Consider the following 27,971-nt stretch of genomic DNA (forward strand, 5'->3'; position numbering starts at 1 on the left):
TACAAATGCTGGGTGACTTGTACGAAGAAGGGGAATTATTGCCCTACCAGATGTTGCAGGAAAGGTACGACCTCCCCGGAGGTGGATTTTTACTACATGCTGCGATTAGGAAGCACTGGAGAGAGGGATCAGTGGAGCCCAAAACAATGATGGCATGCCAGTATGTGGTGATGGCGGCGGGGACTGTCAAAGCAGTTACTTGCCTTTATTCCAGAATGTTAAATGAAGGACTAAAACCACTGGACAGGTTACGACAAAAATGGGAGATGGGCTTTGGGAAGTCCATACCTGAAACCATCTGGGGACAGGTTCTTCGTTGGGCCTGGAAGGGAACTAGAAATGCACGGTTCCAACTAGTGCACTTCTTCATACTGCACAGGGCATACTTAACGCCGGGTAAGATCAGGAAATACTTCCAGGTAGAGGACGCTGCTTGTCCTAGATGTGCAAGAGAAGGGGTGGAACTGGAGCACATGCTATGGGAATGCCCGAAGTTAGGGGGTTATTGGGAGGAAGTGGGAGACCTATTGAATGCAATCCCTGAGCGACGGCTGAATTATGATATAGCTACATGCTTTTTGCATTGGTTTCCCCACACGTCCAAAACGAAGGTGACCAGTAAATTTGTTGATATGGGATTGCTACTAGCAAAAAGGGAAATAACAATGCACTGGAAATCGAAGGAGGGTCCCAATAGTAGGAGATGGAAGGCAGAGTTCAGTAAATGGTCCAGCAGTGAGAGTGCCTTTAGATTCCAACAGGCACGATGCTTGCATAATGAAAAAGTCTTCGAAGCGGCGACGGCCTGGGAGATGCTGGTGCAGTCGTTGAATGACCAACAAACAGAGGAGGACTAACTGAGGAGCATGGTTTGTGGGGGGGACCCTGAACATTGCAAAGGTGGGGATGCTTATATTGCGGCCGATACTAGTGATGTGATTTCTCTATGATATTTCATGTGTTACACACCAGTGGCGGGGGAGGGGGGTGGGAACGGGACGAGGTTAGAGGCAGTTGGGGTAGTTGGCTGGCTCTCCATGCGAAGTAGGATGGGGCCATGAGTAATTTGCCCTGCTGCTATTGAATTGGAGACCTGATGTTACAGCTGATCACAGTTCAAGTATTATAGCATAAAGTGCTAAGCATTGATTTGAAGTTTTACATCAATGACTATTATTATGCCTTGTATTTTGTTCATAAGCAACTAATAAAATATGTTTACAAAAAAAAGAGCCTCTAAAGTCTAAACCTCTCGGGATAATTCGGATGTTAAGACCTCTCTGAATCAATTATCAAATCCTGAGGTTTAATACTATTTGATCTCTGATTTTATCTCCTGTTCGCAGCGCATTGCAGCGTCCTCGGGCTTAATAGACTGAGCCCACCGGACCGATCCGCTTCTTCATTCGCGAGCGGAGGCCGTCTGATGAGGCACGAGGGATTTGCTCCCCACGAACTGCAAGCGGTACCTGGTTGCAGTTTCACTACTAATTCGAACCGAACTGCTCATTCATTGTTCATGTACCAGTTATTCAGAACTGCTACACTACTGAAGAGCTCCTCCAAGTCCTACTATCAATCCAAGCGCGGCGGAGAGTAATCCCCGTCCGCTTTACCAGTGCTCCCTTTGTCCTGAAGAAGACCCCACCCCAAGGACCACTATCTATCCTGACTAAGAGGGGTCGAAACTGTGAGAAGTTGGCCTGGTATATGATGTTCACTATTCTAGTGAGCACCTTGCACCAGTCCAAACAACCCTTATGGTGATGGTTGTAAAGTCAACCTTATAGACCAGCTATCCTAGTGGTAGCATTGATAAAGCAGTCTTAGGCTAAAACTTCTGAGAGCATGTGAAGCCAGCTGTTTTACCATATGTAACCCCTTGAATACCAAATGAAAGGACACAACACAGGTTATATATAAAATATATATGTATTTATTACTAACACAACCCCTCTGAACTCTTTATGAGGTCAGAGGCCAAAGCACATAACAAGATACTTAATTATCATACAATAAGTTGCACAAAATACAGTCGAGCCCTAGGGGCATTGCAAACCATATACTAAAATAGTGGTAGAAGTACCACGTCACGTACAGGGAGTAGGCCTAGGGAATCGCTGGGGCTACGCTGTACTACCAAAGGTTAGGAAGCAGGAGGCTCACGGGATGCGTGTGCATTGTCTATACACCCACGCGAGTTACCATAGGGATACAATGGGAACGTAAAGATTAGAAACTAGTTGATTTAGGACACTTCCGGATGGACTAGGAGGGAGCTACTGAAAACTAGGACACTAGGATAGTCAATACCCACAGGAGCACCGGAGTACTCTCGTTACCTCACCCACAGGAGCCGGGTGCATAGGTGTCAAGTTGTGTCGGGTTTCGTCGCTGAATCCTATGAAGACCTGTAAAAAGATGCTGCAGGAGACCAGGAGAGAAGTGTCCGGTTGGATCCAAGGGCGGATCGAGGATGAAGAGTACCTGAAAACAGAGGGGACAGAGTCTGGGTCACTAGCCAGTGACCAGGAAGGAACCAGGAAAGAACCAGACGATGTCGCGAAGCAATCAGGTGATGTCGTGAAGCTTGTCTCTGCAGCCACGTGGACCAGGAGGCGTCGGCGACGACCAGGAGCTGGATACGGACTGTCCCACGAAGGCTCTCGCTGTCGGCGGTGTTGGCTTCCGGATCGGAGTCAACAGGCCTTGGCAAATGCAACCCACGCAGGAATCGAAGATGGGCTTCTGTTCAGACCTGCAAGGTCTGGGGGGCTTCTCCTTTTCAGGGAAGCAGGAGCAAGCCTGGAGCAACCAGGCAAGCGATGCAAATTCAAAGGTTCGTCGTCACAGAGGCCACTAGCCAACGAGCAAGTGACCGGACAGACGCGTCGAGCACAAAAGTACCAGCAGGCCCCACGCGCCACTCGGTGAGTGTGGAGGGCTGTGCGTCGGTGCAAAAGATGCTCGGGGCTGGGGCTACTCAATCCCCAATGCACAACTTCGAGGGTGCCTCAGAAGCTGCACAAGAGTCAATGAGCAGGTTTTTCAAGATGTCCGGTCCCACGTCTCTCGTCGCCTCCACGGGTCTCAGCTTCGCTGTGGCTGTGGATCGGGGTCAAAGAAGTCTGGAAGTCCAGTTCTTGTCGGGCTCTGTGCTCGGGCTCCGGCGGGAGCGTCGACAAAGCAAACCGCGGATCACTTGATGGTGCCTGTTTCCACATGGTGGTCACTCCTTGACCACAAGGGAGATTCTTCAGTCTTCTAGTTGCAGTAGAATGTCGAAGGTTCAGAGTTTCGTTTCAAGTTTCAGTTCAGGATACATCTAAAGTCTCTAGACTCAGCTCCTACCTTTATACTAATCAAAGGGGCTGGATTACCTGCTAGATCCCTCCTATGAGTGGGACCAGGGAAGGGGGTGATTACACCCCTTTCCCTTTGTCCAGTTTCACACCAGAGCTGGGGCTGGAGTGCCCCAGCAATTGGTTTGAACCGGGCTATGCATGGAGCAACTTATATTCCCCAGGCAGTGTCTCATTTCATTCAGCCCTCCCTGCCCCAAAACACTAAGGCCTGTCTGGAGTGGTGCTAGCACCTCCCAAGGCAGGAAATCTATTGTCCAAGCTTCCCTCGCTGGAAGGACTCCCAGCAGCAGGAGGTCAGACTTGTGTCTGTGGCAGCAACATCCATTTTGTGATGCTGAGGCTCTGGTTAACTTTAACCGGGATTAACAGGAACAACATGTCTTCTCCCTCTAGAAGGGTGGAATGCTACCCCCGTCGCCAGAACTGGCGAGGGGGTAGTTTTCCAAAGCGTATGACACCTTACACGACATGTTTTGATAAAGCCAAACCAAAGTTAGCATTTAACCGCGAGGATTATAATACACTTAAGAGTATATGGTATGGCTATATCCTAGAACAGCTATAAGGACATGGTTCCGAAAGCTGCAGACAGGCTCAGCTCATGCTAGAGCCTCATCTCACATAAAACCAAGCACTCTGCCTTCAGGATTGTTAAGGCCTGCCATATATATAATATTAATATTAACAGGTAAATCAAAATGAAAGCCAGGACCCATAGGGTGACCCAAACGTGTTCACAGTAACTTATCGTGCACACTGTCACGCATGTTCAAGTTAAGAGCCTTGCACACTGGTATCCTATGGGTCCTGGCGTTCCATTTTAATTTTGATTTACCTGTTATTATTACGTTGTGCTAGTTTCATTTCCTGATTTAGAATGTATTTGATGACCCACAGATTGTGTACCAGTCCCCTGATGAAGGACCTATGTTCCGAAATGCATTGGGACAAGTTTTGCCAATCGGAAGAACAAATAATATGATGTTTTGAATTATATCCCGATGAATTGAATCTGGATTGAACCTACCGAATAAATGATTTGATGAATTACAATTGACAGCAGTTTTCTGAATTCGGTCATTTGAACAATAAGGAGGGACCACGTCTCCACAGGAGTGCCACCAAGGGCACAGTGCCGTTTGGCTCGACACTGCATTCTCATTTTTTACACTATACAGGGGCTCACAAAGGTGACCCAATTCCCAATTGGTTATGTACCTAAAGTACATGGTATGAATTTAGAGAGAGAACAGCTGGGCTGTGGGTCTGATTAGCTGGCCCACAGCCACATTAAAGTCGAAAACCAGTAAAGCAAAAGCAAAAAGTGGGGTGACCATAGGAAAGCAGATCTACACTCCTACAGAAACGTTGACATACACCACTATACAAACTCCTGCGACACCATAAGAATTGTCTATGGGCGCCATTTAGTTATGTATGATATTGGGAACATTGTGATAAATCACGGAAACGTATACAACAAACAATGTTGATGTATATATGTCACTGTCATCTTTCCTTGTCCCCCACCCGCACTTGATCACTCCATCCCAATTCCTTCACTTTTCACTCTTTGAGCACTGTACAATATTGCATATTTATTACAACGAGCAAGTTTGTGGCTCTGTTGTCAATGCTGTGAAAATAATTGCATAAGACAGATTGTATGAATATATAAATACAATAGTGGACTTAACAGCCACCCTGTTTCTTTGTTGTGTTTTTGCTACCATAATAAGATTTTATGAACTTTGATTGCCACCGTGACCAAACGCTTTTTTATACTGTACTGATTGACCCAGGTCAGGTAGTATATATGGGCTACCCCCTTTATATACACTACACGACAGAGTAAGGGCAGATTAGTGCATCACGAAAAGCAGCAAAACTATTGGTTAATCACTAAGGAGACGTATCTTGTTCTAATTGGTACGCTAGTGTAAACCGCGCTTTGATAGGTTGCTGTTACGGAACAGCAACAGAGAAATACGCGATCTTTTGAAAGACAGGGAATTTACAGAAAAATGGATTACTATTACGAAGAAGAAAAGAAGAAACTTGCATGGTTTAGGAAATTGAAAAATCTGTTTGTAAAGGATAAGGCGATAGTAACAAGAGAGGGAAAATTACTTCCTCTGCCGAAAACGCCTGCTTCCTATATGTTGTCAAAATATGGTTACCATACATGTGTTTGTCTAGAGAATTGGGCAAGGTATACCAGGAATGATGGTGCGTTAGCTTTCCCAGAAGTAGGATCTTTTAATTTGGCAGTTTTGCGAAACTTGAAAGAGAGGATGATGAAGCTTGAGCCAAGACCTAGACCGACTCAATTTGAAGCCCTACTTGTATGGGAGGATGAGATGCACGAAATGGAGACAGAGAGGTCGGAAAGACATCTCAGACCAAAAAGTAGATTGCGTGGATTATGGGGAGAGACACATGAGAGTAGAATGCGCAGATGGAGAAATGCTGACATGTGTGATGGAATGTATCCAGTTAGATTAGTGGATGAATACGAAGGGGCGGAAATGTACAGAGAAAAGAAAAAATGTGGAAACAGGGAAAGAAAGTTATGGTGATGGTGAATCAGAGGATGCTGTACTGGAAGAAATATTAAATAGAAGACCACCATATCAACCAGGTTCTTTATGGACCACACCTAATGCTCCACCAGTAGAAGATAGAATTAATGAAACCCCAAGGCAATTTTCAAATTCTAGAGATATACCAGAAAGAGTAGAAATGAGATATAATCCAAATGCCTCAATAACAGAAACAAGACTTACCGGTACTCCCAAGCAAAATAAAGAAAGAGGAAGTGTAAATAGAGTAAAAAAACGAGTTGAAGAACAAACAAGTACTGCTGAATATATACGATCTACAAATGAATTGACAGAAAAGATACAAGAGCTTACAAAAAGCATAGAAGCAGTAACAGTCCCAGTAACGATAGGACCTGTAATCCCGGTGTTTGAAAACCAAAGAATAAAAGAGCCAAGTTTGACAGTCCCTTCACAGCAAAGTTTGCAAAAGGTAAAAGAAAATATTTCTCCAAATTTGTCAGAAATTAAGAGAGCAAGTAACATAAATCCACCTGACTTAACTTTTAATCAGAGTTTATCCTATAAGCATGCAACTGGAGCATAATCTGACTCTGCTACACCTGAGAAGAGCATAGAGAAAATAGATTTAACACAGACTCCTGTAGGACCATCGGAACAAGAATTAAGTGATTGGCCTAAAACTTTGAAATTAAAAGAATATGAACCTAAAGTATTAGATGTGGCAAGATTAAAAATTGATATGGAAGAATTAATTATTGGAACAATTGGAACAGACAGATTAAAAACGTACCAAGATGATGAACTTATGTTCATGTGTAAGAGTATAACATGGAAAGCGAAGTCTGTACATGATCAATTAGAAGGATTAGCGAATTAATTTGAAGTAGAATTCGCAAAGAATAAAACATTGCAGAAATCCTAAAGAGTAGAGTTTTCAGAAAAAGATATTGAAAATCTGAATACTGCAGGAAGGTTAACCCAGATCAAATAATTGATTGTACTACTAAGGAGATGGGGAGATGTGAATAAGTGGAGAATAAAATGGGCAATGATGAAAGAAGAGGCCAGTGATAAATCTACATTATCGTTCCCTGTGAGAGAAAAAGACGGTAGCAAATGAGTTCCCTATGAGGGAAATACCTGGAGGAGGTTATGTACATGTTCCTTGGAGTAGACAGGATATATTATCTTTTACAAATGATTTCCCCAGATTGAGAGAAAAACCAGTAGAATGGTATCGACAGGTAAATCGATTTGTGAAAGTTTCAAAAGTACTATGGGTTGATCTGGATGGATTATTTGACATAGTTGTACCAGCAGATTTGTAGACTAAGTGCAAGATAACTGTAAATTGGCCAAAGGAGGAATATCCTCGAGACAAAATAACAGGTGCTCCGTCACCTGAAGTAATGCGAAAGAACGAACAAGTAATAGTGTTTTTGAAGAATAAAATTCCACCAAAAGAAACAGATTGGGTTAAAATAGACAGAACTATACAGGAATCAAAGGAATCTGTACATGCATTTTATGAAAGACTGTTGTTGGTGTTTAAACAATACAGTGGATATGAAGAACTGAGCGAAAAAGACATGAGTCATTTTGTATATCGATTTGTATATGGTTTAAGACCAGAAATTGGAGATATGATTAGGCAGAGTTTAATAGGATGGCAATTGAGTACAGTATATTAAGTGTTGAGACAGGCTAAATACTGTAGTGATGAAATTTAAGCTAAACAAAAGAAACTAAAGAAAAAAGCTATGTGGGCACAAGTGAAAGTAGCAGAAAACCAACTAGCACAATTGGAGAATAAAAATACTGATGCAAGTCAAGGAAAATTAAAAGGAAATTTCAACAAAACAAAATTAGTAAGAAATATAGAAAAACTTAAGAAAAAGTTCCCTTGTCATAATTGCGGCAGAATAGGGCATTGGAGAAAAGAGTGTAAGTATCCACCAAGAGTTAATCCCGAAAATACATCATTGAATCCACAGGTGCAGCATGAGGTAATTCAACAGCAACTGCAACAGCAGCAGATAGTTACTCAGCAAAGTCAGGTGCCACAACCGCCACTTCCACACAGTGTAAATCTACAGAGATACAGTGCAGAGACAGGATTCAGCGGAGGCGAGCAGGTAAACCGATCGCCCAGAGTGAATGTGAGTTCCCAGTATTGGTTACAAGAGGAAGGTGGGAGTGAGTCTGATGAAAGTTTCTGACGGTGCCTGAGAGAGGGAGAAGAATGTGTGCTTGGACCCACTCTTGAGGTAGATCAGTCTGGTCCATTTGTGAATGGAAAGATGAATGATGTAGAAATAACTTTCCTAGTGGACACTGGTGCTACCCGTTCTACTTGTTAGATCAGTGTAAGTCCAAAATCTTCCTCTCTCAGGAGAAAGCATCCAAGTTGTAGGTGTAGCCAATAGACAGATTAACACCTCCTTAACACAATGAGTTGAAGTTGAAATTGGAAATTTCAAAGACATGCATTGATTTGTGGTGTGTGATAGTAGCCCCGTACAACTGTTAGGACGAGACATTCTGTGTAAAATGAACTGTGCCATATACTGTTCACCAGATGGCATAGAACTGCAAACCCCAGATGAAGATAGCTTGTATAAAATGACCATGCTCATGATTGAGGCAGAGAAAAATATGTTGTTTCCTATGTTTGATCTAGAAAAGATACCTGATGAATTAAAAAAGGTCGTGAAAGAGAAGGTGTGGGATTTCACAGGAGAAGATATTGGATTAATGAAAGATGTAGATCCTGTAAAAGTCTCTATAAAGGAAGGTGTAAGTTACCCGAACGTTCCTCATTATAAAAAGACAGCGGAAATAATTGAAGGAATAACTCCAGTAATAAACAAATTGATTGATCAATGCATTTTGAGAGAGATAGAAAGTAGTCCTTGTAATTCACCGATAATGGGATTGAAAAACCCAAACGGAACATTTAGGATTGTACAGGACCTTAGAAAGGTTAATAAAATAGTTGTCCCGTGTTGTCCAATAGTACCAAATCCAGCAGTGATTTTATATCAAATTCCCCATGTTGCAGAATGGTACACTGTGATTGATCTGTGTAATGTGTTCTTTACTGTTCCATTGCACCCAGAAAGCCAGACAATATTTAGGTTCCAGTTTGGAGACCGTATTTTGGCATGGTGCCGAATACCTCAAGGGTATACTGAGAGTTTATCTATCTTTAATCAGTTGTTAAAGAAATCATTAGAAAATTTGAGCATGCCTGGAGGGTCTGTATTGGTTCAGTACATTGACGATCTCCTAGTAGCATCGAAGACAAAAGATGCATGTGTAACAGATACCGTTGCATTGTTGAATCATTTGGCAGAGGAGGGACATAAAGTGTCTCCCTCAAAATTACAATTTTGTCAGAAAGAAGTGCAATACTTAGGTCATAAGATTGCCAAAGGAATTAGACGAGTCACTGCAGAAAGAATCAAAATGATACAAGGAATGCAGCCACCAAAGACTCAAAGACAAGTAAGAATGTTCCTTGGAATGGTAGGTTACTGTAGACAATGGATTAGTGGATTTTCATTGATAGCAAAACCATTACAGTGATTAACCAGAGCAGATATCAGAGACCCTATAGTATTGACCAAAACTGAGATGGAAGCATTTGAACAGCTAAAAACGAGCTTATGTGAATCACCAGCTCTAGGGATGCCTGACTATGAAAAAGAGTTTGAACTGTATTGCAGTGAACGAGAAGGATGTGCATTGTCAGTGCTAATTCAAAGACATGGAAAACTGAGAAAGCCAATTGCATATTTCTCAGCTGTTTTAGACTCAGTTGCAAAGGCATTGCCAGGTTGTCTGAAAGCAGTAGCAGCTACAAGCGTAAGTCTAGAACAAAGTGAAGGAATAGTGATGGGATTTCCTGTAAGGGTGTATGTACCTCATTCTGTGGAGATTCTACTCACTAGGACAAAAACACAGTCTCTCACCAACAATAGGATGACGAAATACGAGAAAGTAATTCTGGGAGCAGAAAATGTGACAATCTCTAGATGTGTAAATATCAATTCTTCTACGCTATTACCTAGATGTTCTTGAATACTGTACCAAACCAAGACCAGACATCAGAGATGAGCCATTGCCAGAATCCGATTATGTAATGTTTGTTGATGGTTCGTGTCTGAGAACAAATGAAGGTGTTTTGAGTGCAGCATATGCAGTTTGCACAGTAGCAGATGTATTGTAAGCATCTTGTCTGAAAGGAATTTGTTCTGCTCAAATAGCAGAATTGATTGCTCTAATTCGAGCATGTGAATTGAGAAAGGAAATCGGGGTTACCATAGTGACTGATAGTCAGTATGGATCTGGGGTTGTCCATGACTACGGACAACTGCAGTTCCAAAGCGGTTATTTAACTTCTGCAGGATCCCCCATAAGTAATGCCGAATTCGTGAGAATGTTGATTGACGCGATTCAATTGCCTGATAAGATTGCAGTAGTGAAATGCGCAGCTCAAAAAAAGGGAGATGACTACATAACTCGAGGTAACAGGTATGTAGATTCCATTGCAAAATATTGTGCCAGAAATCTTGCATCCATAAATCGGGACAGGAGCAAAGAACATGTTTCAAGTCCTTTAATGCTAACCACAGTAGTTGAGACTTGGCAGGAAGTGAGGCAAATGCAGGAAGAAGCTGATGAAGAAGAGAAAAATGTTTGGTTAAAAGCAGGATGTAGATAAAGAGAAGAAGATTACATTTGGGTTTACAAAGATGAAAGACCAGTAATGCCTGATAGCATGATCTCAAAAAAGGCCAGAATGTATCATGGTCAAGCTCATATTGGAAGAGATGCCATGCTTCGTCTATTTAGTCAGACGTGGTACAATCCCAAGTTTGGGGTGATTGCTGAAAGCTTGTGCCAGAGATGTTTGGTGTGTCAGCAGTTTAATCCAAACAGAAAAACAATTGTGAGTCTGGGTACCATAGGACGGGAGGAAGGTCCATTTACAAGAATGCAGTTGGATTTCATAGAACTTCCACCTTGTAATAGACTCATATATGTTTTAGTGATCATTTGTTTGTTCTCTCGATGGGAGGAGGCTTTCCCCACGAGGAGAAACGATGGACTAACTGTTGCAAAGTTACTTTTACGTGAAATAATCCCAAGATTTGGATTTCCAGTAACGATCGATACTGATCGTGGAACGCACTTCCAAAATGAACTTATGCAAATGATCTGTGAAGCCCTGGACATTTGTCAGAAATTGCATTGTGCTTACAGACCTGAGGCTTCAGGGATAGTTGAACAAGTGAATGGAACAATAAAAAAACAGGATTGCAAAAATGTCTTTGGCAACAGGACTGAAGTGGCCAGATGCCTTACCACTTGTTTTGATGACATTAAGAAGTATCCCTGACAAAAAGACTGGATTGAGTCCACATGAGATTTTAATGGGCAGAGTGATGAGACAAGCATTTGTGCCAGTTGATAAAGTGTTAACTATTAATGATGACATCATACTGGATTACTGCAAAAACCTGTCTGACGTGGTGACTTCTGTGTTACATCAGGTGGGAACTGAATGAAACACGAAAGAGAAAATCCAGCTCATGATCTAGTTCCTCGAGATTGGGTTTGGATAAAGGTACATCGCAGAAGAAACTGTTTGGTGCCTCACTGGCAGAGACCAAGACAAGTTATACTGGTCAGCACCACTGCAGTTAAATGTGCCGGAGTAAAAAGATGGGTATATGCAAGCCACACCATTCGTGTGCCTGAACCTGAGAATCCAAACGAGGAAGGTGAAAGCACGACTGATTCTGATTCTGAAGGTGAACCAGAGAGAAATCCAGATACTGAAGCTTGAGAAGAACGTCGACATCTGAAAGTATCAGATGCTAGCTCTGCGTCTGAAGGGAAGGAGAAATTGTCGAAATACCAAATTCTGAAGATCCACCTGTAAATCGAGATTTGGTGGAGACTGACACCAGTGAGGACACTGAGCAATGTGGAAACAAGACTGGTGATCAAGAAAATACTGAAGAACAGTCTGGAAGCTCTGAAAACAGGAACCAAAATCCTGACACTTGAAACGAGGAAATAACTCACGATAAGGATGATATTCCAAGTACCAGCTATGGAGATGTTCCTAACAGAGTGAAAGAAGTGTCAAAAGAGAAAACTGACTTTGAAAAGGAAAAAGACATCAAAAAGTTTGTCATAAATGAAACTGTCGAAGAGACTGAAAGTGAAACTGACGACAGTGCAGATAAAACTCCATTGAGAAAGAGTTCAAGAAAAAGGGTTTGGAGAGTGGAACATAACACCACGGAACGTAAGATAAAAAGAGTTTGTAAAGGAGATAATTGGCCTAAAGAGAATGATGGACTGAGATTTAAACTGGTTAACAAAGCAAGAAAGCCAGAAGATCAAGTAAATGAAATAACCAGTCAAAATGAGTTGTTGGGAAAGAGAATAGAAGTTGTTCAACGGCCAAAAAAGTGAGAAGACCAAATCAAAAATACAAATCACCTGAATGGTCATACATTGTTTTACCTCCTATTGAAGAAGTAAACAGTAGCCAAGAGAACCTATACTGCCCAAAGTCAATTGAGAAAAGTGAGTAAAGAACTGAATCACAGAGAAAAGTGATAATTGATTAAAGGTATAAGGTAAAAGACAAACCTTGGAATCCTGATATGAGGAGAACATTGTAAGTGAAAGGTGAAAGCCTATGAATGGCAAAGGTGTAAGAGAATTGTAAAAGCAAATTGTTGTTAAAAATATATATATATATATAAAAGAAATGACTAACAATGACCATAAAACGAAATGTTCTATCTTTAGAAAATGTGTAGAATGTGTTTAATATGTACAGGACTATTAATATTTATATGGATAATTTTAGCTATTGTTATTCCTTTCCAGGATAACTTAGTGAAGTTAAAACATAATGTGAGTTCAAATGAACAAAATGTTGATCAAAGTCTAACAAACAGCCTGTATATAGACCAGAAATGCATCAAGATAGGTCAATTAGTGACTACACCAAAAATACATTTTCAAGATTGTTGTCTGAATATGTTAGGACATTGGATGCTAGTGACTGTTATGTATGTGTGAAATTACCTGCATCTGTTTCAGAAGGGGTGACGTACCACCATCTTCCACTTACATATGGTGTTACGTGTAGTGTGATTGCAAGTCTGGTTTATCAAACAGGAAAACTAGAGTACTATTATTCGAATTCAGATGATGTATTTGCGAAGTTGAAAGTTATTAATGCAGTGAACAAAGTAAAGCCTGCTAAGGTAATGGGAGAATTCGTTTTAGAAATGAATGAATTGAGCCACGAATATGCCTTCAAAAATAATTTGACATGTAAAATGAGAGTTGAGGAGAAAGCATTTTTAGATATGGTTGAAGAGAGAAGAATTGCTTATGAACTTAGTGAAAAAGTAAACCATGAGAAATCCAAATATTGGACATTTGAAGATGAAAACCTTGATGATAGAAATGTGAACGTGGCCATAAATATAGACACTCCATTGTTAGGGAAAGTCTGTTTTAGAAGAGACAACACTGTGTATGACAATCATTTTGTGGGAGCGAGTCAATGTAAAGATACGTATAGAATCATGGGGGGTTGGGGATTTAAAGGTGGAAATGATCCAGTTTCCCTTGGTATATACTTTATAAGTGGGAACAAAGCTTATTATAGATTACCGGACCACTGGTATGGGACATGTTACGTGAGTCTAGTCTTTCCTAAAATCTTTCATGTAGATAGAGGTACTAATGGAATACATGAGATAGGTAAAACTTTAAGTCGTAGAAAAAGAGATAGTGTAATTGAAATAATAGGTGATATTTTTGGAGCACTGATACCAGCAGTGGGAATATCTTTTAATGCATACCGAATCGAAGATTATCAATGATAGTGGATCATTTGTCAACAGACACAGCAGGTGGATTCTTAATGGTAAATACTGAAATGGTTGCTATGAGAGCTATGGTGATGCAAAATCGTCTTGCTCTTGATATAATATTATTTACAACAAGGGGTGGTGATGGACAGAGTCTCTGAATTAAGCAGAATACTCTCACCCAGTCAAGAGATCAGGGCTAGATCCAACACCGTTTTTTAGCTCATTGCACCATCCCAATTTCAGAACCTGGCTGTATGCAAATTAGTCTGTCCCTGGCCCAGTGCATCATGGGAACAGGGCAGACCAGACTACAAAAGCCAATTCTTACACTGGGAAGGAAACAAGCTTCCGGGGACCGGTTTCTGGCATTTCAGCCGTCTTCGGCCCAGCTTGCTTGAATCCTGATGGTGCAATGAGCAAGGGACTCACATCTGAGTATACCCTTCCACGCTTAGGGTGGACAAAAATATTTACAACAAGGGGTGGTGATGGACAGAGTCTCTGAATTAAGCAGAATACTCTCACCCAGTCAAGAGATCAGGGCTAGATCCAACACCGTTTTTTAGCTCATTGCACCATCCCAATTTCAGAACCTGGCTGTATGCAAATTAGTCTGTCCCTGGCCCAGTGCATCATGGGAACAGGGCAGACCAGACTACAAAAGCCAATTCTTACACTGGGAAGGAAACAAGCTTCCGGGGACCGGTTTCTGGCATTTCAGCCGTCTTCGGCCCGGCTTGCTTGAATCCTGATGGTGCAATGAGCAAGGGACTCACATCTGAGTATACCCTTCCACGCTTAGGGTGGACAAAAATATTTACAACAAGGGGTGGTGATGGACAGAGTCTCTGAATTAAGCAGAATACTCTCACCCAGTCAAGAGATCAGGGCTAGATCCAACACCGTTTTTTAGCTCATTGCACCATCCCAGTTTCAGAACCTGGCTGTATGCAAATTAGTCTGTCCCTGGCCCAGTGCATCATGGGAACAGGGCAGACCAGACTACAAAAGCCAATTCTTACACTGGGAAGGAAACAAGCTTCCGGGGACCGGTTTCTGGCATTTCAGCCGTCTTCGGCCCGGCTTGCTTGAATCCTGATGGTGCAATGAGCAAGGGACTCACATCTGAGTATACCCTTCCACGCTTAGGGTGGACAAAAATATTTACAACAAGGGGTGGTGATGGACAGAGTCTCTGAATTAAGCAGAATAATCTCACCCAGTCAAGAGATCAGGGCTAGATCCAACACCGTTTTTTAGCTCATTGCACCATCCCAGTTTCAGAACCTGGCTGTATGCAAATTAGTCTGTCCCTGGCCCAGTGCATCATGGGAACAGGGCAGACCAGACTACAAAAGCCAATTCTTACACTGGGAAGGAAACAAGCTTCCGGGGACCGGTTTCTGGCATTTCAGCCGTCTTCGGCCCGGCTTGCTTTAATCCTGATGGTGCAATGAGCAAGGGACTCACATCTGAGTATACCCTTCCACACTTAGGGTGGACAAAAATATTTACAACAAGGGGTGGTGATGGACAGTCTCTCTGAATTAAGCAGAATACTCTCACCCAGTCAAGAGATCAGGGCTAGATCCAACACCGTTTTTTAGCTCATTGCACCATCCCAGTTTCAGAACCTGGCTGTATGCAAATTAGTCTGTCCCTGGCCCAGTGCATCATGGGAACAGGGCAGACCAGACTACAAAAGCCAATTCTTACACTGGGAAGGAAACAAGCTTCCGGGGACCGGTTTCTGGCATTTCAGCCGTCTTCGGCCCGGCTTGCTTGAATCCTGATGGTGCAATGAGCAAGGGACTCACATCTGAGTATACCCTTCCACGCTTAGGGTGGACAAAAATATTTACAACAAGGGGTGGTGATGGACAGAGTCTCTGAATTAAGCAGAATACTCTCACCCAGTCAAGAGATCAGGGCTAGATCCAACACCGTTTTTTAGCTCATTGCACCATCCCAGTTTCAGAACCTGGCTGTATGCAAATTAGTCTGTCCCTGGCCCAGTGCATCATGGGAACAGGGCAGACCAGACTACAAAAGCCAATTCTTACACTGGGAAGGAAACAAGCTTCCGGGGACCGGTTTCTGGCATTTCAGCCATCTTCGGCCCGGCTTGCTTGAATCCTGATGGTGCAATGAGCAAGGGACTCACATCTGAGTATACCCTTCCACGCTTAGGGTGGACAAAAATATTTACAACAAGGGGTGGTGATGGACAGAGTCTCTGAATTAAGCAGAATACTCTCACCCAGTCAAGAGATCAGGGCTAGATCCAACACCGTTTTTTAGCTCATTGCACCATCCCAGTTTCAGAACCTGGCTGAATGCAAATTAGTCTGTCCCTGGCCCAGTGCATCATGGGAACAGGGCAGACCAGACTACAAAAGCCAATTCTTACACTGGGAAGGAAACAAGCTTCCGGGGACCGGTTTCTGGCATTTCAGCCGTCTTCGGCCCGGCTTGCTTGAATCCTGATGGTGCAATGAGCAAGGGACTCACATCTGAGTATACCCTTCCACGCTTAGGGTGGACAAAAATATTTACAACAAGGGGTGGTGATGGACAGACTCTCTGAATTAAGCAGAATACTCTCACCCAGTCAAGAGATCAGGGCTAGATCCAACACCGTTTTTTAGCTCATTGCACCATCCCAGTTTCAGAACCTGGCTGTATGCAAATTAGTCTGTCCCTGGCCCAGTGCATCATGGGAACAGGGCAGACCAGACTACAAAAGCCAATTCTTACACTGGGAAGGAAACAAGCTTCCGGGGACCGGTTTCTGGCATTTCAGCCGTCTTCGGCCCGGCTTGCTTGAATCCTGATGGTGCAATGAGCAAGGGACTCACATCTGAGTATACCCTTCCACGCTTAGGGTGGACAAAAATATTTACAACAAGGGGTGGTGATGGACAGAGTCTCTGAATTAAGCAGAATACTCTCACCCAGACAAGAGATCAGGGCTAGATCCAACACCGTTTTTTAGCTCATTGCACCATCCCAGTTTCAGAACCTGGCCGTAATGCAAATTAGTCTGTCCCTGGCCCAGTGCATCATGGGAACAGGGCAGACCAGACTACAAAAGCCAATTCTTACACTGGGAAGGAAACAAGCTTCCGGGGACCGGTTTCTGGCATTTCAGCCGTCTTCGGCCCGGCTTGCTTGAATCTTGATGGTGCAATGAGCAAGGGACTCACATCTGAGTATACCCTTCCACGCTTAGGGTGGACAAAAATATTTACAACAAGGGGTGGTGATGGACAGAGTCTCTGAATTAAGCAGAATACTCTCACCCAGTCAAGAGATCAGGGCTAGATCCAACACCGTTTTTTAGCTCATTGCACCATCCCAGTTTCAGAACCTGGCTGTATGCAAATTAGTCTGTCCCTGGCCCAGTGCATCATGGGAACAGGGCAGACCAGACTACAAAAGCCAATTCTTACACAGGGAAGGAAACAAGCTTCCGGGGACCGGTTTCTGGCATTTCAGCCGTCTTCGGCCCGGCTTGATGAATCCTGATGGTGCAATGAGCAAGGGACTCACATCTGAGTATACCCTTCCACACTTAGGGTGGACAAAAATATTTACAACAAGGGGTGGTGATGGACAGAGTCTCTGAATTAAGCAGAATACTCTCACCCAGTCAAGAGATCAGGGCTAGATCCAACACCGTTTTTTAGCTCATTGCACCATCCCAGTTTCAGAACCTGGCTGTATGCAAATTAGTCTGTCCCTGGCCCAGTGCATCATGGGAACAGGGCAGACCAGACTACAAAAGCCAATTCTTACACTGGGAAGGAAACAAGCCCCTTGTTGCTTGATATAATATTGGCAAAAGAAGGAGGAGTTTGTGGAATTTTGAAGGTGCAGCACTGTTGTACCTACATTCCAGACAAAAGTCAAAATATTGAAAAGTACATTACAAATATTACAGAGTTGCATAAGGAAATTGAACCACTGGAGGTTGATGGTGTTCTTGAACGACTTAGTAAAAGTCTTTCAGCAGTTAAACATTGGTTTCAAGAATAGGTAGTTCAATAATAGGTAAGATACTAATTCCAGTAACAATAATAGTATTAATGTTTTTGATGTTAAGATTATGTTGCATATATAGAAAAAGAAGGAAAACTAGAAAGTCAATAAAGAAGGCAATTCAAGAAAAACGTGAAAGGGAAAACTACGATATAGAAATGAAAGAATTTCGAGAAAAGGTCTTTAGAGAAACCAGAGAGGAAGATATTAGAGTATAAATTATACTAATCTGAAGAACCTGAAACATGTTTGGATAAAAATGTTCATAATTTTGGGAGATATTTGGTGATAAAATCACCAAAGGAGGGAGTTGATGGAGCGAGGTGGAGAAACAAAATCTTGTACACCCCCTCATGAAGTAATTTCCTCATAACTGTAACCTTTATTAATTGTGTGATTTGGAAAAATTAATTAGCGTAGTATAGAATGCACACACAAATACACGTGGGAATACTAATCTGCTTTCATAGATACTATAACTAACTAATATAGTAATGTCGTCATGTTGTTTATTAATGCAAAGCTTTAATGTAATCAAAAGTGGCATGAATGTGCTTTCTTTTTATGTATTGTGTGGCAATAATATGGAGTTAGGTTAGTATATCATGCATACGTGTTGCTCATTTTGCTAGGTAACAACTAATAGGGAAACCCTTAGCGTGGAGGGAGGTAAACAGAAGGGCTATATTTCGATAATTAACGTTTATTTGTGTTTGTTTCTATGATAGTTCCCATTCTGGCCCGTGAGGCCTAGTAAAAAGATGGCTGCTTTATTAACTGTGAATGGAAGATAAACTGAGCATGGGAAGCCCAAAGCGGAGATTGAATGTGAGCTGCCTGAGCGAGAGCGACTCAAGGACGGCTTACCCTGGAAGTTCTGATGACTGCCAACAGAATGAACATTTGAGTTACTGATCGTGGGAAAGGAACCTATAGTAGCTAGTTGAGGATGTGACTAGGCCAAAGACTTTCTCAAACAAAGGACTCTTTAAAATTCAGCTGATGCTACGAAAATTCAATATTAGAATGATGAGGTGATGCTCATCCATCCTCAAATTGTCCAATCAGAACTTGAGTTTGTGCTTACAGTTACTTTTGTAGATAGATATAGTTAGTGAAAAAGGTATAAAAAGTCTTGATTTTCCTTAAGAAAATAATCTCTTCCGATTTCCTCCTGAGATGCTGTCGGTATGCTGATTTTCCTGAGATATAAGAATTCTTGAATAAAAGTTTTATTTCTTTGTGTGAGAACTGAGCTTTAGATGAGGTTATTAGTTAGGGAAGTTAGGAGAAAAATGAATTTTCGGAACTATCTGTCTTTTGCTAATATTTGCGTTCTGAAATCTAAGTGATAATGTCTCTTTCTGAATCTCTGAAATAAATGAATATGACTGTTTGAAATAAAACTTTACTCCTTTAAAGTTATTTTTGAATAAAGAAATAAGTAAAGCGAATAAACTGTTAGACATGCTAATCTTTGCTTGTAATAAAAATTAGATAAATGGAGAATTAAGCTGGTCTTGTATTTTCCTACGCCAAATTTTTTCTAGCAGATCCATTGGCCATAATGGTGGTGTGTCTGAATAAAATGTCTTGTTAATAAAAACCATGGTAAAACTCATTAAAACTGCAGGTGTAAATAGTGTAAATATTTAGTTTTAATTTAGACACTCTGCTATGATACAGCAGCTCTCCTTTGAATTTCACCGATCCATGAAATAGATGGAAGTGTTTTGTGAGTAACTCGCAGTGTTATGGGCCTCACTGATGAGTAGATGTATAATTTGATATTTCAGGGAAAGGTGATATGGTTTTAGAAAATATTTCCGGAGTAGAGCTGCATCAGGGGCCATGTGGTTATGGCTGCACACAATAATTTAGACAAAAAAAATCAGCCTACATGGTTTATCAGCTAATATTTTTTGTGTGTGCTCAAGGAACTTCACACTTTCTGATAGAAATAAAGGTAGAGCTAACTGCAGTCAAAGAATTAAATCAGACTGCCTGAATGAGAGCTGTCACTCGGTACACGACACATGGTAGTGGCTTTTAATGCTGCTCTGGCCGAGGGTGAGTGTGCATAATATGTCTGACAACTTGTCACGCTTATATGTAGTGAAAATAGGCATGCCCTGCCCCGCCATGTCATTTTAAACCTCACCCATTGTATCTGATATAGGCAAAACTATATAAACAGCACCTTTTAACCTTGCACCACCAAGGGCACCCAGGAAGCTGATACAGATGAGAACATTTTCCCTATCTAGCAGGGACATTAAGTGCTGAATAAAAATGACGTTGAACCACCCAGAAAGCAGTCTAAAACTTGCAAGGGGTATGGAAAGTTCTTTTAAATGCCAGTATAAAGTGGCATTTTTACTTTCATTGAACTTCTACTGTTGGGGACTATAAGGAGTCTTATTGTTCAGCTACACTTAAAGCGACTGTATTATGGGTGCTTTCTCTCAGACTGTTTTGTTGTGTTGTAAGAGAGTTTTTCATGATCAGTGATATCGCTGCAGTTATGCGTATGTCATGGTGTCTCTTATTATGGGATAATGCTTGGCTTGTACTTAGATTGGTTTTTCTAAAGTCCTACCAGCCTTTCAGGGGTATTGTACGGATACACAATGCCTCGATTCCCCTTGGCTTGGTTCTAGATATGAACTTTGTTAACTCAAAAAGAATTGACTCCTCCTTTCACACATATGTTTTCCTCTTTCCAGATGGTTTCAAACCTTGATAAACTTACTGAAAGGGAACATCGGCACCGGGATGCTGGGCCTGCCTCTCGCGGTGAAGAATGCTGGCATTGTGGTAAGTCCTCTTCTTTTAAAGGCCTGAATGGCACCAAAATATGGCTCATGGACCATAGATAACACATCATGGTGGATTATGTTGTATTCCTCTGGCTCAACCATTGCAGTTGTGATTGTACCTTTAGTTTTTTATGTGTACCTTTAGTTTTTTATGTGCTCTCTGATCCAGAAAGCACGTATCCCAGTGTGTTTAGTATATGACTTGCTCCTGTTGTTGAAAGTTGTGTAGTGCTTCTGTGTCCTCCCTTACCCTTTAACTGCTGGCTGTGGTGGAAGGAATTCTTTATGTGCTGGTGTCTAGTTGTGTGACTTGCCATCAGCGTGTTTCAGTATGTAGAGATAAAGAGCATGCACTCTGCTTGTACATTTACTGTGATAATTAGACCTGCCTCAATTGTATATTATGTCGGTGTAATTTCTGTAATTTAGGGAATTTCACGTCACGTTTGTTCTGCAAATATCTCAAAATTATGCCACTTTGCGAAATTATGTGCCATTGGGGGTATAAATGTACCTTGAATTCGCCATTTGCAGACACAATTTACCTCAAACTCACAGGAACAATAGAATTTGAGTGTTTGTTGTTCCCAGTGCATCCTTTTTTTACACTATTTATTTAATTGCAAAATGCCTCCTTGTGTCAAAAAAGTGAGGATGCATTTCATCCTAAACTATAGCACAAAATAATGGATTTGGATTTTGCGTAAATTCTCTCAGTTTATCTGAAATTACACAAAAGCAAATAATCAGAAATGTGACCCACCCTTAGTTGTAATGTGATGTTATGTCAGTGTCGCCTTGGTATTTAGGTCCCTCTATCCTATGGCAATGAGCCTACACCAGTGCTACCCAAACTGTGTACTGTAGCTCCCTGGGGAGCCTTCAAACCTCGCCAGGGGAGCCGTGCATCAAGCACTTTTAATGCATTTAATGTTGAAGGGTCTGTTTGCTTCAGTTGAACTAATTTGACTTAAACGCATGATGTCGATTGTAGTCTGGTCTGCCCTGTTCCCATGATGCACTGGGCCAGGGACAGACTAATTTGCATACAGCCAGGTTCTGAAACTGGGATGGTGCAATGAGCTAAAAAACGGTGTTGGATCTAGCCCTGATCTCTTGACTGGGTGAGAGTACTCTGCTTAATTCAGAGACTCTGTCCATCACCACCCCTTGTTGTAAATAATGATGATTTTTAAGTGACATGCCTAAAGCTGTAAACGTAGTGCCTAATAATGGCATCTCGAGGGAGAGAACCTCGATATTTCACTGGATCCCCACGTTCCAACATTCCCAAAGTACGCAGTAGATGCCTGATTTATTTTGTTGGACTTGTTAATAGTTTTGTTTATTCCAAATGCATTTTACACCAATCCAATTATCAAGAAAGTACAATTGTCTGTCTATTAAACACATGAAGTATTATTAAGTAGTGACACTTGTACTTGAACCATAGGTACTACCAGTACACATTTCATTCAGTACAGACACGTTTCCAAACATACCTACTCTCTCCTTGAGCACAGAGAAGTAAAACACCATGTATGGCATAATGCCAACATTTGGAAGCAAGAAAGAGGGACGTTTAAAAAAAAAAGAAAAATCAGTGAAATGATTTTGACTTGCATTGATTTGGAGGCAATTATAGGGAGGAGACAGCAAAAATAAAGCTGTATGTGGTTTAAAAAATCATTAGTCACCCTGCTGAGATTGGTGTGTTGGCATGTATGACCTGGGTAGAAATAGAAGTGCATGCAAATATTCTTCAAGCGCAGAAACACTTTGGCAATAGGGCCTACATGCATAGGGGTGCTACCTAGCACGGTAAGTGGGACTAAAAGGTTTGAGAGGGTACGCTAAAAAAAGGCATGGGCAAAAAGTATAACTAGGATTATTTTATTAGAGGCGCCGCCTTAGTAATACGAAACATCCTGCGTGTATGATTATAATACTTTCATCAGCTTCATCCCAATTATTTTCAGGGAGAAATATGCAAGTACTCCCAAGGCCAGGCTTACATCCCTCCCAAAAAAGTATCAGTGGGGAGCCACAGGCAATGGGTCAATTGAGCCGTGGGTTGAAAAAGTTTGGGAACCACTGGCCTACACCATTGTCTACATTGGAGTTTCTTTGTTTTCAACACGTGTCCAGTGTCCTGGTATCAATCTAATCCCTGTCCCAGTGTTGATGTGATCCCAAATTCTGCCTATAAAGCTGCAATAGTCTGGCTCTTCCTCTTCCTGCTCACTAGGACACATTTATCATCGAGGGTCAGAGTGGAGAGAGGGTTGGAAGGAAGACCAGGTTGTAGCAGCCGTTTGCAAACCCTCTGATTGTCCTAGTGGCGTTTGGGAGGGAAGTTTGAGTGAAAAACCTTTATTGGGATGCTGAAGTACCAGCCCTGACAGTTTTCAATATAGGGCTGTCGAGATATGATTTTGTGCATCCTCTACAAATCCAAAGACCATTCGCAGAGGTTAGGGGTACGAGCTTTGGGCAGAGTATGGCCCAAGGTCAGTCCTGTGGCTAGATCCCACAGCTCACTGCCAGACGTTGTGTGTAGTAGGTTCGGACACACCAAATTGGGCGCAGAGCATGTTTGCCAAATTCAATACTCGGGTATCAGGAAGCTGCCCACACTGGCTTTTGAGGTATGCGGACCCGTCACTGGGCTTGGGCGGCCGACAATCCGGAGCTTGTTTTTTGCCATTTTCAGAGGTGGCCTTATATCAGGGGGTTTCTGGGAATGGGGTCTGTGTGCAGCGTATGCACCCAGTGTGCACCGTACAATTTAGAGGCTGTGCACAGTGGTTTCATGGAATAAGGACTGGCCGCAAGGCATGACCATGTGTCGTCTGAGGACACACTTCACCCAGTGAAGGTGATGCACTAGAGTACAGGTTGTGGCTGACAGATGCACCCTATGACCAAGTCTAGAGGGTGAGGGACATTCGTTTCGGGGGATGAAGGAAGGTCATTCACTGTACCTTATGCCAGCGTTGATGTGTGGAAAGGCCTTGGCAGGGCTTTAAGTGGGCCGGGTCTCACCGGGTCTGAGCATCTGCAGTTTTTTAAAGGGGGCCTCGAAACAGATCTCTATCGGGCTCTGTTTTGTGCCCTGGCAAAGGCAGTCCGTTTTTTTCCGGACTGCAGTGACAGCAGGCACATCGATGTGCATGTGCTCACACTACTCACATCTCACTAGTGGAGAAGTTAAGGCATGACGTCATGCCAGGTGAGCGTTGTAGGAGAAGGGAAGTCCTTTAAAGAGAGTCATATTCTCTTTGGATTTCCCTTCTCTTTTTGAAACTCAGGAGCAGCAACATTGTCGTGGTGTCACCAGGGCTGAAAGTGGAAGCTTTTTCAATATTATTTACAAGCCATAGTTGCTACTTATTTATCGTATGCAACTAACAACCATTCACAAAGCCAATAGTCCTGGCATGCTGTAGATACAATGATTCTTGTATTATATATCTGGATACAATGACAGAAACAGCAAAATACAACTCGGGCAGCACACTATGCTAAGCACAGATTTTTAGCTTACATGTTTTTAAACCACACCCTTAATTACATTTTCCACGCCCCGTTGAGAGACCTCCCAGTTTTTTCATCCCATTTAAAGCCCTGGGGCTTGGGATCATGGGGAGTGGGGACAAAGCAGAGCCTAAGACCAGGCTCTGTATCCACTGATTTTGTACAGGTGGCTTGGGTGGCACGGGCGCTGGGTAATTGGCATGCGGCGCTTCCACCTGGCACACCCTGCAGTCAGTGCACTAAGTTATGGAGAAGTGGATGCAGGGCATGGCCAGAAGCCACATCCTCTGGACAGCATTTGCAGCACGTCCCAACCCACTGCCCACCAGGCATGACTGAAAGTCATCCATATAGGGTGACCAGACGTGCCAGATTTCCACAGATAGGTCCGATTTTCACTGGGCTCTCCCGGTGTCCCAACACTATTCTTAATTTAAAATGCGTGCCTCGGTTTGGGGGGAAAATGTCAGGTTATTCTGGAAAGCACAACTGAAAGGTATTCCCTCCTTTCACAGGCGCCTCTGAAGACTGAAAAATGAAAGTAATTGATGTGTTTCTGTCAGGCAGTATAGGAGGAGGTCGGCTGGTACTCCTAGCAGAGGGAGACAGGGTGGGGAGGAGGGGCGGTCTCGGGTGGAGGTCCTGCCATAGATAATGTTAAATAAATGCAGCAATGTAAAAAAAAAAACACACAAGCACGCACTTGCCCGAGTCAAATTGACTATGTGAATGGGTGAATGGAATCCGTGATGGTGGCTCGACCCTGCCTCCCAAGACATAGGAACTGTGACTCAACCCCCTACTCCATCTGCCTGTATATGCTGTCCTTGTGCACCTAACAGATCAGCTTACTGTCCCCTGCGGCGGCTGCACTCGGTCCTCTATTGCTGCTGCCTTACACCACCGCTCCCCTCCTTGCCTGAAGCCAGTACTTAATTTGAGCCGGTTGCTGCCGGTTGGCTCCACCCCCCTGGGCCCACTTTGTGTATGTGAAGTAAACTTCAACTGCTGCTGCACCTATTATGTGTTTGCATAATAGAACCAGCATTACTGCAGCTTCAGTTGTTATTCTGTACGTCTGAGGGCGGCTTGCGTTGCTGCTGGACATGTACCTTCTCTGCGTTTCTGCACTATTCTATTTTGTGTTACCCGTTAGGTGTATTAGGGAACATTACACTGCTGGTGCCCATGGGGTACTTGTTTCGTGTGATGCTGAATCCCGATAAAACCCCTTCACTATATATAGTTGGACACGATTGATTTTGTTTGTGTTTGTGTTTGTCGGCCTGGGCCTAGTGCAGGAGAAGAGCCCTTGCTCCGAGAATGGTGTAAAGGTTCGGGATTACATGCCTGTTCCTTGGGTATGTGTAGAGTCGCCGCTCTATTGGTTCACACTACGTCACGGCGTAGCGTGAACGGCGGCCATTTTGGATCGGTATTCCGAGCGCGATCATTCGGGTGCCGGAGCTGTGTGAAGGAACACGCTCGGCGCTCTGTGAGTTAGCTGAGAAAATATAAATAAATAACCTGCATCCTATTTACAAGGTGTCTGCCTCATATGTACAAGCCCATCTTTACAATGGCGACGAGGTGATTCGGAAAAAAACAAAAACGAAGAGGACCCACTGCAGAGGCACGCTGGCCCTGGGAAATATCCCCACCATACACCCACGAGCCAGAAGACCGGGGAACAGGCAGAGCTACAGCAGGAACACATAAGGAGCACACAGAGCGTGGCAGAAGCAGTTCAACAGGTGAGCCCATGCACTGGACGCCCAAAAGGGGCTAAAAGGGGCACCACTGCGGCGCACCACGTACCCACATACAGCGAGGTGTCCCAGGCGTCTCACCCTGCCAGACCACAGGCCGGCCAGTAGCGCTGCCGGATCCAGGGACCACTGAGACAGGTGTGGAGGACGGGACCCAGTCCCGACCGGGTGAAGACGAAGAGAACGGCGCGCCGGGCAGCCCCAAAGCTCAGAACGTTGCGCCGAAAGGGCGGGAAACCATGTGCGCCCAATCCACCTCAGCGACGGCGCCAGTTCTATTCCTACTGAAGCCAGGTGAACCCCTGATGAAGTGGGAGGATTGGAAAGAATACATTACTAGCTACATTGAGGTCCTGGAGGATGAGAATGAAGAACCGTTCACAAGCGTCAGAAAAAGGAGAATTTTGCTACATAACTTGGGCCCGGAGGGGATCAGAGTGTTCAAGAATTTAGTACCCAGGCAGCGGCAATCGAGTGACGATGACGTGTACGCACACGCCCTAGAAGAACTCGACGAACATTACCGGCCAGCGGTCTGCGTATCCATAGACCGGTACAACTTCTAACAGCGGAAGCAAGAACCGGGTGAGTCTATCGACGATTATGTAGCAGCGTTGAAGAAGTTGGCATCCACATGTCAATTCGGAGGACTCCATGACGACTTCATCAGGGACCAAATAGTGATGCACACCACAATGAAGTCGGTGCAGGACAAACTATGGTCGTGCGGTGACACCACGTTGAAAGAGGCGATGGCAATGGTGAAGAAGGCAGAATTGGCACGCAGGTGTGCCGAGGCGGCAAAAAGGGAAACGGCGGCAAGGCCTATGGTCAACAGAATAGAGGATGAAGAACCGAAAGGAGGGAACAGGAACACAAGCTCCAACTACAAAGGACTCAATAGGTGGCAAGGGAAACCAGGTCCGCCAGGAAGGCAGTCAAAGGGGAGCAAGACATCATGCTACCGATGTGGCAGCTGGAACCACGAGGCGAATGACAGACGATGCCCGGCCTTCCGGGCTAAGTGTATGTTCTGCAGAGTTATGGGACATTATGAGAAAGTTTGTCGGAAAAAAATGGCCCGCAACACGGTGAAATTTGTTGATGGGGACCAGGAAGTCGGGGAAGGAAGAGACCAAGAGGAGGAAGACGAGATACTATGCATCGAGGACCAAGTTTTGAGTGTGAGCGGTAGAAGATCGAACAAAACGGTGCTGGACATGACGATTGGTGGCGTAACAATAATCATTGTAGCGGACTCAGGCTCACCATATACGTTGGTACAACGGGCAGTATGGACAGAGAAATTCCTGCCCCGCCTAGGCCCACATCTTGAACCACCGGACATCAGACCGGTCACGTACCTAGGTAACCGCATCCCCATAGCAGGCTACCGGCCTTTGACATTCGAATTCAGGGGACGCAGCGCCGACTGCAAACTGTACGTGACGGAGAAAGGTGCATCGGTATTGGGCTGGATGGACCAGGGAGAGTTAGGCATCAAACTGGACCCTGGAGGAGCAGTGCAGGTACTGTTGATGGAACCAGAACAGTGGCCAGACCTGGAGAAGTGGAAAAGAGACTTTCCCAAAGTGTTCAGTGGTAAAGTGGGGAAACTGGAGAAGTTTGCACACCAAATCATCCTCAAGACAGATGCCACACCAATGTCGCATAAAGTGCGGAATGTACCAATAGCCGTGAGGGAGGCGGTGCAACAGGAACTGCGCGATTTGGAAGGAAACGGCATCATTGAACCCATCACATGCGCAGAGTGGCTGGCCCCCCTGGTGGTGGTGATGAAACCAAGCGGCAAGGTCTGACTGTGTGTGGACCTCCGCGAGCTAAACAAAAGCATCGTAGTAGAGAAGTTTCCATTGCCCCGCATCGAGGAAATGCTGGCGAAGACGGAGGGAAAGAAATGGTACTCCACCATCGACTTGACGTCAGCATACCACCAGAT

General features: G+C 43.5%; 1 protein-coding gene and 1 long non-coding RNA gene across 2 annotated transcripts in view; one reads left to right on the forward strand and one right to left on the reverse strand.

Annotated features, from left to right (window-relative positions):
* The window catches only part of LOC144769498 (uncharacterized), a 362,974-nt gene that overhangs the window by 215,387 nt on the left and 119,616 nt on the right, over positions 1–27,971 (reverse strand). The gene's annotated exons all lie outside the window — the stretch shown is intronic.
* Positions 1–27,971, forward strand: part of LOC144769497 (proton-coupled amino acid transporter 1-like) — a 469,650-nt gene that overhangs the window by 132,985 nt on the left and 308,694 nt on the right. The window contains exon 3 of the mRNA XM_078653627.1: positions 20,613–20,703. Coding sequence (XP_078509753.1) covers positions 20,613–20,703 — 91 coding nt within the window. The remainder of the gene's footprint in view (positions 1–20,612; positions 20,704–27,971) is intronic.

This window comes from Lissotriton helveticus, chromosome 7 (assembly GCF_964261635.1).
Source record: "Lissotriton helveticus chromosome 7, aLisHel1.1, whole genome shotgun sequence".
NCBI classification, from domain to species: Eukaryota; Metazoa; Chordata; class Amphibia; order Caudata; family Salamandridae; genus Lissotriton; species Lissotriton helveticus.